General features: G+C 35.4%; 1 protein-coding gene across 1 annotated transcript; it reads left to right on the top strand.

The window, feature by feature from the left end:
- Positions 1-394: 394 nt before the first annotated feature.
- Positions 395-14,043, top strand: LOC115227103 (leucine-rich repeat-containing protein 15-like; the record flags this gene model as incomplete). Its single annotated transcript, XM_036498535.1, has 9 exons — positions 395-474; positions 1,993-2,064; positions 3,814-3,885; positions 4,718-4,789; positions 6,325-6,396; positions 7,250-7,321; positions 11,632-11,703; positions 12,655-12,726; positions 13,972-14,043. Coding segments are annotated over exons 1-9 (656 nt in total), but the record flags the coding sequence as incomplete, so codon positions are not given.
- Positions 14,044-15,450: the final 1,407 nt, after the last annotated feature.

Genomic DNA, 15,450 nt, shown 5'->3' with positions numbered 1-15,450 from the left:
ATCACACGCATTTTCCATAATAAACACTGTTATCCTGTTTCTTTATTGCTGCAGGTATTTAAATGGAAATAATATTCGAGTATTGAACAAGGAAGCTTCCAAGGCTTTACCGATTGCAGCAATTGTAAGTTCGTTCACTTTCGTTAAGATACATTATGGACGTTATTTTTATGTAACTTTGCTGTGCCCTCGTTTCTCTTTCCCTCGCTCTATTTTTTCACTCTAACGCATATTCTGTTCCCATATTGGTACAATATCTGTTTGAACTTTCTAAAAGGCCTTTATGTTTGTTAACAAGGATATATATATATATATATATATATATAATATATATATATATATATGTCTGCATCAAGACTTATTAACGAAAATGTATACCGGTATGTTCGTGTAAATGTTAGTGTTTGTATGTACATCTGAGACCCCTCTCGGTCATGATACTGACCATCTAGAAGGCAAGGTTGTTTCTGGAAGGTCAGCAGTCGCCCATGCATACCGCCTCCTCTCCCCATGCCACCAGTGTTATCCAAGGGAAAGGCAAAGGGACCGATACAGCTTGACACCTGAGACGTCGCAACTCATTTCTACAGCTGAGTGAACTGGAGCAACGTGAAATAAAGTGTCTTGCTCAAGAACACAGCACGGGCCGGGATTCGAACTCACAACCTCATGATCGTAAGCTAGACGCTCTAACTACCGAGCCATGCGCCTTCACACATGAAACTATGTAATTTGTATTAACATATTTTATTTTATTTCTTTTCTACCAGTTGCACTTTACCGTTTTTTTTTGCCAATTCTATATCCGACTTCTTCATTCACTTCATTTTATTATTCTAATACTTAGAATATAGTCACGTATTTCCTTCTCCTTCCTCCAACACTTATAATTTGCATCGATTTCCCAGATATCCTTTCACTGATATTAGATTTTTAAAATATCTGAGTGTGATCGTTTTCAACTTCCAAATTATTCGTTGTCATCTTTTAAGTATTTCTCTGAATTTATCTTCTTTAACATTTAGCTTTAAAAACATATCTTTTCTGTTTCTTCTCTTCTTCTTCTTCTTCTTCTTCTTCTTCTTCTTCTTCTTCCTTCTTCTTTCTCTTCTTCTCCTTCTTCTTCTTCTTCTTCTCCCTTCTTCTTCTTCTTCATTTCTTCTTCTTCTTTTTCTCCTTCTTCTTCCTTCTTCTTCTTCTTCTTTTCCTTCTTCTTCTTCTTCCTTCTCCTTCCTTCTTCTTCCTTCTTCTTCCTTCTTCTTCTTTTTCTTCTTCTTCGTCTTCTTCATCATCATCATCAACATCATCATTATCTTCTGCTTCCTCTTCTTTATCTACATTTTGTTATTCACCTCTTCCACTACCTATGCTTCTACTACTACAACTACTACTGTTACTACTACCACTACTAATACTGCTACTACTACTACTACTACAACTACTACCACTACTACTACTGCTGCTGCTGCTACTAGTACTACCACTACTGGTAGTCGTAGTAGTAGTAACAATAGTAGTAGTAGTAGTAGTAGTAGTAGTAGTAGTAACAGTAGTAGTAGTAGTAGTAGTAGTAGTAGTAGTAGTAGTAGTAGTAGTAGTAGTAGTAGTAGTAGAAGAAGAAGAAGAAGAAGCACGTCCTTCTACTATGGGTTTTATTCCTGCACCTTTCCTCTTCTTCATTGTTCATCGCCTTCTGTTCCTTTCCTTTTAAAAATTATTGCTTTTTCCATTTTCCATGCGTCGTTTCCTTTCTTCATATTCTCTTGCCACTTCTATAGTTCTTTATGTTTTATGACATTTTCCTTCCCCACCTCCCAAATTCCGCTCAATTTCTCCTGGTCTTTCACCTCTTTATTCCACATTCTCCCCCTTCCCTCCTCGTCCTTATTATCATCATTACGCTTTTCTCTTTCATAGCCGTCTTTTTCCGTTTTATTTTAAGACTACAAATGTTTATATATTATTTGTTTTATATTCTGTTTTATGTGACAGAACTTTGGAATATAATAAAATCGAAAAGGTCGAAAGTGGAATGTTTCGAGGACTTACCAATTTACAAAAATTGTAAGTATAATTTTTGTTGATAATATTTTGCTAACGGAATATCACTAGAAATTTCATGTCTTCTCTGTCTTGTTATCTCTCTCTCTGCCATTCTAATATATATTTTGTTATTATATTTTCGTTTGTGATTGTATGAAGATGTGAACGAGTGTGTGTGTGTGTCCGTGTGTGAATAAACAAAAATTTTGCGTATGATAATGAACGTATGCATGAGTGTGAACATGTCAACAAAGGCGCCAAGGTCGACTTTGTCTTTCCACCTTTCGGGAGTCGATAAATTAAGTATTAATTTTGTACTGTGGTCGATCTAATCAACGGGCCCCATTGCCAACATTTTGGGGCCTTGTCCCTAAAGTAGAAACGAAAGTTTTTAAGGCGGTGAGCTGGCAGAATTCTCAGCACACTGGGCGAAATGCTTAGCGGTATTTCGTCTGTCTTTACGTTCTGCGTTCAAATTCCGCGGAAGTCGACTTTGCCTTTCATCCTTTCAGGGTCGATAAATTAAGTGCCAGTTGCATACTGCGGTCGATCTAATCGACCGGCCCCTCCCCGACAATTTCGGGATTTGTGTCTAGAGTAGGAAGGAACAGGTATCTGTGTGTGGCGTGTACAATTATGCCTGTGTTTGTAAGAAGGCACATACTTACAGAAAACCAAACTATCAGAATAATTGTTTTACACTGTTTTACACGAACGAAAAAGTGTGAGCAATATACTTTCATCGAGAGTTACTTCACGCAGGGAATTATAAGATTTTATAAATATTCATGGATGGCCTATTGTTTAGGACTCAGATGTCACAAAGGAATTCGCTTTCCCGAAGAAAACATTTCAGAACATCTCTGAGCTGACGCACACATATATATGATCACACACATTCGCATTTCCACTCACACACACGCACGCACACTCAGACACATACACATATATAATCCAGGGACAGCAGTTTGTGTAGAAGGAATGTTGTTACAAAGCACATGGTTTAAAACTCAGTATAAACCTGTGGCACGCCGTGCGCCTGACTTTTCCTTCTGCCTCACGTCCATCAATTCCAGTCCGTCGTATGATGCATGTATATGCATATATGAGGGTCTTTGTGCCTACTTTTGTCCCCAACTACCTCTTAACAAACAACTTCTTTCCCTATTCATTTTCCTCTTATTCTTTGTATTTTTTTCTTCTTCTTCTTCTTCTTCTTCTTCTTCTTCTTCTTCTTCTTCTTCTCTCATTCTCCGTCCTCTTCTTCTTCTTCTTCTTCTCATTCTCCGTCTTCTTCTTCTTCTTCTTCTTCTACTTTTCCTTCTTCTTCTTTTTCTCCTCCTCCCTCTTCTTCTTCTTCTTCTTTCTTCTCCCTCCTCTTCTTCTTCTTCTTCTTCTCTTCTTCTCTTTTTCTTCGTCTTTCTTTTTCTTCTTTTTCTACTTTTTCGTTTCTACTTCCTCCTTCACCTCCTCCTCCTTCTTTTTCTTCTTCTTCACCTTCTCCTTCTTTTTTTCTTTTCTTCTTTCTTTTTCTCATTCTCCGTCCTCTTCTTCTTCTTCGTTTTCTTCTCCTTCTTCTTTTTCTCCTCCTCCCTCTTCTTCTTCTTCTTCTCCCCCTCCTCCTCCTCCAACTTCTCCTCCTTCCTCTTACTTTTCTTCGTGTTTACCAATATACCTTGTCATTGTTTATTTCAATTCAGACCTATAATTATTGCATATGTTGTCACAAATATTTTCCATGATTCTTACCCTTGTTCTTTATTGCTACAGATATTTAAACGGAAATAATATTTCGAGTATTGAACAGGGAAGCTTCGAAAGTCTTTATCGATTACAATTATTGTAAGTTCATTTAGTCTCGATGATACTATATTATGTATGATGAATGTTATTCTTACATAACTTTTCTGTCCTCTCGTTTCACTTTCCCTAACTTTGTAGCCTTCTAACTCATATTCTCTCCCAATATTGGCACAATATCTGCTTGGTGGCTTCTGAAGGCGAGTCCAACTGGGATATTATATATGTCTACTGCAAAACGTATCAATGAAAATGTATATGTGTAAGTTTATGTACATGTTAGTGTCTGCGTGTAAATATGACTATATGTATAGCTTGACCATGTCCGTCCTCTCTTCCACCGAATTCTTCTATTCATCTCCAACTTCCTCTTTCGCTTCAGGTTATTTCTCTAATACTGCAACTTATAGATGGAGACGTGAAATATATAAGTACTTAGAATATAGTCATATTTCTTTCTCTTTCCAAGCAATACTAGATTTTAGCAATCGTAACTTGCATCATTTTACTAGCTACCCTTTCTCTAATGAAATACATTCTCTCTCATCATATTTGCGCGTTTTCTTTGTCTTCTTCGACAACTCCTTATTAAAATAATTCTTATTTTTCTTCTTCCTGTTCTTTTTTCTTCTACTCCTTCTTCATCCACCTCTTCTTTCCCCTCTTCTTACTCTCCTTCTATTATTATTATTATTATTATTATTATTATTATTAGTAGTAGTAGTAGTAGTAGTAGTAGTAGTAGTAGTAGTAGTAGTAGTAGTATCATTATTATTATTTGTCGCAATCTCTCTTCTCACCCACTCTCCTATTTTATTATTATCCTACCAATATTTTGTATACAAACATTTATCGTATATCTTTTCTGCTATAGGTCTCTTCACAGAAACAGCATTTCGCATTTTTCGAAAGAAATCTTCCAAGGTCTTCAAAGTTTAAAGGAATTGTAAGTTTGTTTATTTTAGTTCATACAACTTTATGAATGCAAAATTTCTATAAATGTGTTACACGTTCATTCTCATCTCTTTTGATTCTTACACATTTTCTGTCCTTAAATTTGAGCTATATTCTCTTGAATCTATAAAGATGAGCACAACTGGAATTTTATGTAAACATCAAAACATAGAAATGTTACATGTATGTTCCTATGCATGTGAATTCTGCCTTATGTGGCTTTGACTAAATAGTTCGGACCCATTTTTACTCATCCATTTTCATTCCATTATTCTTCTTTACTGGCTTCTCTTCCTCCAATTTTTTTCTATTCATTTCAATTTTATTCATTCACCTTCGGAGACCCCCTTCGGTCACGACACAGACCATGGGATTGCACCTAGAAAGTTACCCTCCTAGACACAAGTCCGGGCGAGGTTGTTTATGGAAGGCCAGCAGTCGCCCATGCATACCAGCCTCCCCTCTCCACGCCACCAGTGTTATCCAAGGGAAAGACAAAGGTTGATACAGCTTGGCACCAGTGACGTCGCAACTCATTTCTACAGCTGAGTGAACTGGAGCAGCGTGAAATAAAGTGTCTAGCTCAAGAACACAACACGCAGCCCGGTCCGGGATTCGAACTCACAACCTCACGATCGTAAGCTCGACGCTCTATCCACTGAGTCATGCACCTTCACCTTAGATATAGAAGCAGAATATACAATAAAATATTCTCAGTATGCTCTTTTGTCACTTGCATTAGAACGTTGAAAAAGTAAGCGTTAAATTGAACTGCACTATTCATATCTTGAACTAAGAATAAGTACAAAGTAAAATTACAACCTGATTTTATAACAAGTTCGTGTAAGTAGTTTATCCCGCCCCCTTCGGCTTTTGGTTCGTCCAATTGAAATAACTGCATTATTTATGAGATAACGCAAAATAAATGCTTATAACAATTCTCACTAATTCGTTTCTCTCTGTAAACGTCATCAGTTTACAGCACTTGCAATTTGCATCATAGGCCCCATAATATTCCACATTTTCATATGCTTCTGACTCTGTCGCGTTTTCCTTTTAAACGGATATTCTCTCTCACCATATTTTCGTGTGTGTGTGAATATGTGTGTGAATATGTGTGTGAAATATGGGTATATCTGAACTACGTTTTTACAATCTGTACATAAATGTATGCGTGTATGATTTATATGCATATATGTGTATGTGATTAGGTGCATCTGTGTTATTTTCCCATCATGTTCTCTCTATTTCAAAGTCCATTCTCAATCTTCGAAAGCGTCTCCTTACCTTTAACTATATTTTCGGTTACCTTTTACCACTTTTCAACAATCCTTATCTTCTTCTTCTTCTTCTTCTTCTTCTTCTTCTTCTTCTTGCTCTTCTTCTTCTTCTTGCTCTTCTTCTTCTCTTTTTCTTCTTCTTGCTTTTCTTCTTCTTCCTGTACTTTTTCTTCTAGTGCTTCTTTTCTTTTTCTTCGTTTTATCCTTGTTCCATAACAAATATTATCATTATTCTTTACTGCTGCAGATACTTATACAGAAATAATATTTCGAGTATTGAACAAGGAAGCTTCGAGGATCTTTCTAGACTAAAGATATTGTAAGTTCTTCAGTTTTATTAAGAAAATATGATTTTTCATATTTTTCTATAATTTAATTCCACTTTTCCCTCGCTCTTTTCATCACACTAACTCATAATCTGCTCCCATATTGGTAATATATCTGTATGATTACTTCTTCTTATTCGTCTTTTTCGTCTTCTTCGTAGTCTTTCTCTTCTTTGTTTCCGCGTTCTCCCTCTTCTTTTTTCCCTACTTTTCTTCTTGTTGTAGTTATCATTGTTACTGATGTTGCTATTGCTCTTCTTCTTCTTCTTCTCTTCTTCTTCTTCTTCTTCTTCTTCTTCTCTTCTTCTTCTTCTTCTTCTTCTTCTTCTTATTATTATTATTATATTATTATTATTATTATTTATTATTATTATTATTATCATTATTATTATTATATTGTTATTATTATTATTATTATATTATTATGTTATTATTATTATTATTATTATTATTATTATTGTTATTATTATCATTATTATTATTATTATTATTATATTATTATTATTATTATTATTGTTATTATTATTATTATTATATTATTATGTTATTATTATTATTATTATTATTATTATTATTATTATTATATTATTATTATTATTATTTATCATGTTTGTCTTTTTTCTTCCTCTTTTTCTTTTTCCTTGCTCGTGTTTTTCATCTCCTTTCGTTTCTTCTGTTTCATCTCCTTCGTCTTTTTCCTTTCCTTTTTCTGTTTCATCTCTTACCTTTTAAATCTTCATTTTCTTTTGCCTTTCTTCTTATGCTTCATCATCATCATCTTCTTGGCCTTCTTTTACCAGAAAACTTTCATTTACACTTTCCTTTATACATTGTTTTATGTTACAGATATTTGAAGAATAATACGATCGAAAAAATCGATCACCGAATCTTCCATAACCTTACCAGTTTAGAGATATTGTAAGTTCAACTTTTGTTGGTAATATTTTTTAATGTACTACCTCTATAATTTATATGTCTTCTCTTTTTTACTCAGTCTCACTCTCTCTCTCTCCTCTCTCTCTCTCTCTCTTTCTATCTAACTTATTCTCAAGATTTTGTCTAACTGATTATGATTCTATGTGAATACGCATCTTTGTATTTCTGTGTGTGTGAATGTTCCTGCATTCTTGAGTTCCTATGCGTGTGTAAGAACAATCATAGTCATTAGCAGTAAATAATGATCTTAATTATTTCTCACGGTTTATAAATCATTCCCTCCTCCAATGAAATATCTACCGACATGCGTACACACAGCCTGGCAAACGTACCAACACACAATGGGAGCAACACACTTTTTCATGGAATGTTAGAAATTTTACCATGAGAAAATGAAACATTTATGCAACTACAGAGATTTTGTATTATGGAAATGAAGTGAATATATACAATTAAATATACATATATATATATATATATATATATATATATATATATATGTGTGTGTGTGTGTGTGTTGTGTGTGTGTGTGGTGTGTGTGTGTGTGTGTGTGTGTGGTGTGTGTGTGTGTGTGTGCGCGTGTAAACAAACTAATGTTTGTTTTTACAAGCATAGAAGTGTATTGTAGGATACAGATAAGGTAATAACTGATTTTCAAACGCAGAAGAGCTGATAGAACAGCAGCGACAGGATAAAATATCCATATAAAGCGGAAAACAATTGTCAGCAAGCAGCCATGAGGCTCGAACTCACATCCAATTGATTACCGCTCACGTGCTTTACCATTTAAGCAAAACAGCCCACTCACAAATTTATACGCAATTTTTGCACCTATAAACCTATATATGTATAATATATATATGTGTGTATGTGTAAAATAAATCTCTGAACGAGGTATAAACAGTAGCTGCACGACATCGTGAAGTATATTTGCCACTTAAATGTGGATAACCCTTAAGGATGGATGCTACTGTACCTTGTAGCCCCGGAGAGACACCTCCTCCAGCTGGCTATAGACACACTTTCTGTGCCCTATCAGTATTTGCAAAGGGAAGCCATCCTTCGCATCTTCGATCTGACGTGATACACACGGACCCGGGTTTCTGGGTATTGATCCGTCATCAGCGTGTGACAATCACCGGTTGTCGATGTGAAGGGCTTCCCAATACACACACACACACATATATATATATATATATATATATATATATATATATATATATATCATTTTTCCAGTGATGAAAAGTCACTGATTCGAAAAAGTGTAAACAAAAATAAATCTCTGTTGTTTTCTTGCTGTTGTTCATGTATTGTTGTAGTTGTTCTACTTCTTCCTTTTCCCTCTACTTTTCCCTTTACTCTTTCATCCCCTATTCCGGCTTCTTTTCCCTCTATTCTTCTTCTCTGTCTTCTTTTTCTACATCCTCTTTTTATATTAATTTCTCTTCTTTATTACTTCTACTTCTCCTTAAACTGATTTTCTTCTTCCCCGAGCACTTTCCTTCGTTTTCTTCTTCTTCTCCTTCGTCTCTTTTTTTTCTCCTTTTTCTTCTTTTTCTTATTCTTCATTTTTACTTCTTTTTCTTCATTTTCTTGGTTATGTTTTTGTTTATCATGATATATCTTCTCATCGTTTGTCTCATTTCAAACACAAATTCTTCAATTTTTTATCACAAATATTTTCCGTGACAAATGTTACCATTCTATGCTGTTACACATATGTTTACAGATATAACATCTTGTGTACTGGACAAGGAAGCTGCAAATGGTCTTTCTTGGTCATACATATTGCATGTCTTTTTACATCTTTGTAGTTTCAATATTATAAATGTAATTGTTCACCAAATTTAATGTTCACTCGTTTTTCGACCCCCGCTCTTTTTATCAGTTCATCTCACACTCTGTTCCCATATTAGTTCAATATCTGTTTGATTGTTTCTAAAGACGAGTACAACTGGGATATTATATATGTCTGCAGCAAATCTTATAAATGGAAATGTATGCCCATGTATATTTTAGAGTCTGTGTGTATATGTGACTATAAAATTTGTATTCATAAATGATGTCTTTTTCTTTTCTCTGAGTTGGACTTTTTCGTCTTCTCTTCCTCCGAGTTCTGTTCATCTTCAACTTCTTCATTCACTTCAGCGGCTTTTGCTAATACAGCAAATATATATATATATATATATTTGGTTGATGCAGAAGTGTAAAATACAAATATTGGGTTGCCCGGAAAGTTCGTGCCGATTTATAGTAGCTTACCTTTCGACTTATTTTAGAACATGGTTGAGTCCATAAAATAGGATTAGACTACACTTCCATTTAGAGCACAGTTTAAGCCATCTTTGCATGGAAAAAGGTTTATGCTCCTATAACCAGTGTTAATTTTGTATCCCTTTAAAATGGAAGATAAGAAAGTTCATTTTCGACACTTTATGCTTTGGGAACCAGACAAAAATGACTGCAGCTCGGCTTGGATGTGTTACCCCACCCTCCATATTCACCAGATACTGCTACTTCGAATTTCCACTTATTCAGGTATCTGCAGAATAGTCTTAATCATAAAAGTTTCAATTTCTTGAATTTTTGATGAATTCTTTGCCATGAAAACACCTCAATTCTGGCAAGAGGGTGTTTTTCATTTAAAGGAAAGATGGAGACGCATTGTGCAAGAAAATGGTTCATATTTGGTTGATTAAAAATGTAATGGCAAGTATTGTTTGACCTTTTACTTTCCTTTAAAAATTGGCACGAACTTTCCGGACAACCCACTACTTAGAATATAGTCACAAATATACTTCTCTTCGTAAAAGGTTTCAGCTTCCAGCACTCGTAGTTTAGATTAATTTTCAAAATACCCTTTCACTGATAATATAGATATTTAATATATACTCATGCTCCTTCTCCCTTTTAAACTTATATTCGCTCTCATCAAATTTGCGGTTGAGTGTAATTCAATGTATCAATGTGAGTGTGTAGGCGTAACTGCACAGTGCAAGGCTGTACGTGCATGTGTGTGTATCTGACAGCGTGTATCTGTGATTTTCGTTTCCGACTTGTTCTCTTTCTCCAAATTACCTTCTCATACTCCGAGTCATTAGTTAAAATTTCTTTAACTAATCTCTGTTTTAATCTTCTTTATCATGTTCGTTTTAAAGACCTTCTTCATCTCCGTCTTCTGCTTTCTTTTTGTTCTTCTTCTTCTTCTTCTTCTTCTTCTTCTTCTTCTTCTTCTTCTTCTTCTTCTTCTTCTTCTTCTTCTTCTTCTACCTACTACTACTACTACTACTACTACTACTACTACTACTACATATTCTATTTCTGTATATCACCCTTCCTAATTCTCATCGTAATTCTCTTCTTTCTCCTTTTCTCCGTCGTCACCATTCTTCCTTCCCCTAGTTTAATTCTCCTCACTCAATATTAACAACCTATTATATTTATCTGCTGCATCATTATACGATTAGCAATATCATCCAACGATAATTCTAATTACTTATTGTCTTCCCCATTTTGCTTTACTTCCAACTTCATTCTTCTCTAATTCATATTCTCTCTCTCTTTCTCTCTCTCTCTCTCTCTCAGTTTCTGTTTAAATCTATGTTAGAGTGTTTGAGTATATGTGTGAAGATATGCGTGTGAAGGTATGTGTAGATGCATCAACATCAGCGATAGATATCCTCGGCAAAATTCTATGTGTGTATTCGCATATAAATGTATGTGTGACTGTACTATTTATATTCATATTTATTTTCTTCTCCCCTATTCTGATTTTCCTTGTTATTCTCCTCATCCTCCTTCTTCTATGTGTTTCATTCCTGCATCTTTCGTCTTCCTCACAATTTCCCTCTACATCCTTCATCTTCACCATCTTGTGTTTCTTCTCCGTTTTTAAAGAGTTTCAGCTGCTTTTTCCATTTCTAATGCGTCGTTTTTGCTTCATCGTATTTTACTCGCACTTTTATAAATCCATACATTCCATCACTTATTTTCCTTCACCATCCTCAGTAATTCCGCTCAATTACTCATTGTGCATCGCCTCTCTATTCCACATTCTGCTCCCTCTTGTACTCGCCCCCTCCTATCCACTTCATACTTCCGCTCTTCCTCTCCTCTCAGGTCCTACATACCTTCCTCTTCTATCTCCCACTCTAAATCGTCCCCTTCGGTAATTTTGTCATGCTTTTCTTTCATAGCCCTCTTTTCCTCCTCTGATTTTAAAACTTCAAATTTAATGTTTTATCAGACCCCGTTTCTGTATTATTTCCTTTATAATCTGTTTCATGTTACAGAACATTTGAGCATAATAAGATCGAGAAAGTCGAACGTAGAACCTTCCAAAGTCTTACCAATTTACAGAAATTGTAAGTTCAATTTCCGTTGATATTTTATTAACGTAATATCACTAGAAAGTTTGTCTTCTCTTTCTTAATTTTTCTTTCTGCATTTCTGATTTATATTCTGCCATTATATCTCCGTTTGTATGATTATGAAGACGTGTAGGAGTGTACATGTCTCTGTATGAATGAATAAATGTGTTGTGCATGAGAGTATTATTTTATGCGAACATATATATTTGTATCTGTGTGTGGTGGGTTCATTTCGTATCTCTGTCGGTGTCTGAGTGGATCTGTAACAGAAATCATAGTTATTAACAAAAAATCGTGCTACTAAAAACATTTTTACACGGTTTTCATATCATTCTTTTACCCAGATGGAATACATGTCTCACATGCATACACACACGCACGCGCGCGCAGATATTCCCCTTCAACATCATAATCAATGTCATCATCATCATCATCATCATCATCTTAACATTTTACTCATTATTATTCTTATACTTATTATTTTGGTCTTCTTCATGAGCGTCGTTTTCTCCTCTGCTCTTCTTCTTCTTTTTTGTCTTCTTCTTTTTCTTCTTCTTCGTCTTCTTCTTCTTCCTTCTTCTTCTTCTTCTTCTTCTGAATTTATCTACTACTACTACTACTACTACTACTACTACTACTACTACTACTAACTACTACTACTACTACTACAACTTCTGCTTATTTTTTCCTTCATATTTTAACTCTTTCTTATTCTTCTCCTTTACTTCTATTTTTCTTCTTTTCCTTCTTCTTCTCCTCCTCCCTCTTCTTCTTTTTCTTCTTCTTCTTCTTCCTACTTCTTCTCTTTCAGCCTCGTCGTCTTCTCTTTGTTTTTCTTTCTGTTTTCTGTTGCCATAATCTGTCTTGTCATCGTTTGTTTCATTTCAATATGTAATCACACGCATTTTCCATAAACACTGTTATCCTGTTTCTTTATTGCTGCAGGTATTTAAATGGAAATAATATTTCGAGTATTGAACAAGGAAGCTTCCAAGGCCTTTACCGATTGCAGCAATTGTAAGTTCGTTCACTTTCGTTAAGATTACATTATGAACGTTATTTTTATGTAACTTTGCTGTACCCTCGTTTCTCTTTCCCTCGCTCTATTTTTTCACTCTAACGCATATTCTGTTCCCATATTGATACAATATCTGTTTGAACTTTTCTAAAGCCGTGTTAGACAAGGATATATATATATATATATGTCTGCATAAAGACTTATTAACGAAAATGTATAGCGGTATATTCGTGTATAGCGGTATATTCGTGTATAGCGGTATATTCGTGTATAGCGGTATATTCGTGTATAGCGGTATATTCGTGTAAATGTTAGTGTTTGCATGTACATCTGAGACCCCTCTCTGTCATGATACTGACCATCTAGAAAATTACCCTCCCAGACACAAGTCCAGGCAAGGTTGTTTCTGGAAGGTCAGCAGTCGCCCATGCATACCGCCTCCTCTCCCCATGCCACCAGTGTTATCCAAGAGAAAGGCAAAGGGACCGATACAGCTTGACACCTGAGACGTCGCAACTCATTTCTACAGCTGAGTGAACTGGAGCAACGTGAAATAAAGTGTCTTGCTCAAGAACACAGCACGGGCCGGGATTCGAACTCACAACCTCATGATCGTAAGCTACACGCTCTAACTACCGAGCCATGCGCCTTCACACATGAAACTATGTAATTTGTATTAACATATTTTATTTTATTTCTTTTCTACCGGTTGCCCTTTTCCGTTTTCTTTGCCAGTTCCTTCTCCGACTTCTTCATTCACTTCATTTTATTATTCTAATACTTACACTATAGTCACGTATTTCCTTCTCCTTCCTCCAACACTTATTATTTGCATCGATTTCCCAGATATCCTTTCATTGATATTAGATTTTTAAAATATCTGATGTGATCGTTTTCAACTTCCAAATTATTCGTTGTCATCTTTTAAGTACTTTCTCTGAATTTATTTTCTTTAACATCTTAGCTTTAAACATATCTTCTTCCCGTTTTCTTCTTCTTCTTCATCCTTCTTCTCTTTCTTCTTCTTCTTCTCCTCCTCCATCTCCTTTCTCTTCTTCTTCTCCTTCTTCTTCTTCTCCTCCTCCTTCGTCTCCTTCTTCTTCTTCTTCTTCTTCTTCTTCTTCTTCTTCTTGTTTCTCGCTGTCTGTCTTCTCATCCATTCTCCCATGTTAAAGAAAAGTTTTTCATATACTTTTACAAATGATTTCTATATTAATATTTATCATATTTGTTTTCTGCTGTAGATCTCTTCACATAAATAATATTTCGCATATTGAGAAAGGTATCTTCCAAGATCTTCCAATTCTAAAGAAACTGTAAGTTTGCTTACTTTTCTCCATACAACTTCATGAATGTAATATTTCTATAAATTTTATATAATCTGGTTTCTTTTTCACTCCTCGTTATTTGCCCTCTTACTCATATCCTGTCCCTATATTTACGTGATATTGTTCTGATTGTGCATGAAGATAAATGCAACTGAGATTTGATTTATGTTGGCATCAAAACATATTAATAGCTATGTATTATGTATGTTCCTATGTATTTGAATGTCGACGTATATATATTTGAATAAATAATTCGTGTCCATATGTTTTACCGCCTCTGCTTTTCATTCCCATCTTGAATTTTGTTTTTCTCCTTCTTCTTAACTCTCTGCTATTTCTTCAAATCTTTCTCTTCCTTTCCAGTTTCTTCAGTCACTTTCGTTTATTTATCTAATACAACCTGCAGAATTTGAAGCGGATCATATTGGGTTATTCCTGGAGTGATGTGTTTTTTTATAATTCTTATATTTTTCAATATTAAGATAAACAAAGTTCATTTAAAATATGCACTCTTTCATTTTCTGCAATGCTCCTCCACCTATCTGGTAGAAAAATCAAGGCTCCTCTTCCAAAATACATTTCTCCGTGGCGAAATATACTCCTCAAAAAATCTTATAATCCCGTCTACAGGATTCCTATTATTTCCGTCCAAAAGATTTTGAAGACCGCGGAATAAATGATAATCACATGGAGCAGTGCCCGACGAATATGTTGGCTGGGGCATCGTTTCCCATTCAAACTGCTCCAGCCTTTAGAATGTCATCATTGATGTATGTGGCCGAACATTATACTGATGGAAGAACGCCTTTCATCTTGAAATCGAAGGCGGGTGATTAAGCCCCTCAAGCTGCACGCAGTAAATCTTTGTTAATGTTTGGCTTGGGTTAAAAAGGTCCGAGTGAACTAAACCTCTCATATCCCACGAAACAGGTAACAATATTTTGCGCGGCTGAAGTCCTTGGGTGCCGGTATTTTTCCTTACCCACTGTCTTCGGCGCTTGACATTTTTATAGAGAACCTATTTCCCGTCACCAGTCACTATTCAGTCCAAAAAAGGTTCATGCATGAGACGTGGCAGCAAAGAAGAGGACACATTCGCGCACTGCGCGCGATTAGAGTCGAAATATTTGGGAGAAATCTACTGATCCAATTCCCTGACTTTTACAATGGAACGCAGGTGTCGATGAATGGTTGATTGACCAAATCTATTCTTCTCTGCTGGTTCCTGAACAGTTGCAATGGGATTTTGTCCACCAGAGTTTGCAGGAGGTCCTCGTCGAGCTCTACAGATCTTCCAGGATGAGGCTCGTTTTCAAGGCTGTAGTTTCCAGCTCGGAATATCTGGAACTACCGTTGACACTGGCTTACCTTTATTGTCCGATCTCCATATACTGC

The sequence above is a fragment of the Octopus sinensis genome, unplaced genomic scaffold, assembly GCF_006345805.1.
Source record: "Octopus sinensis unplaced genomic scaffold, ASM634580v1 Contig01766, whole genome shotgun sequence".
In the NCBI taxonomy this organism is placed as follows: domain Eukaryota; kingdom Metazoa; phylum Mollusca; class Cephalopoda; order Octopoda; family Octopodidae; genus Octopus; species Octopus sinensis.
This window is presented reverse-complemented; position numbering and strand designations above follow the sequence as displayed.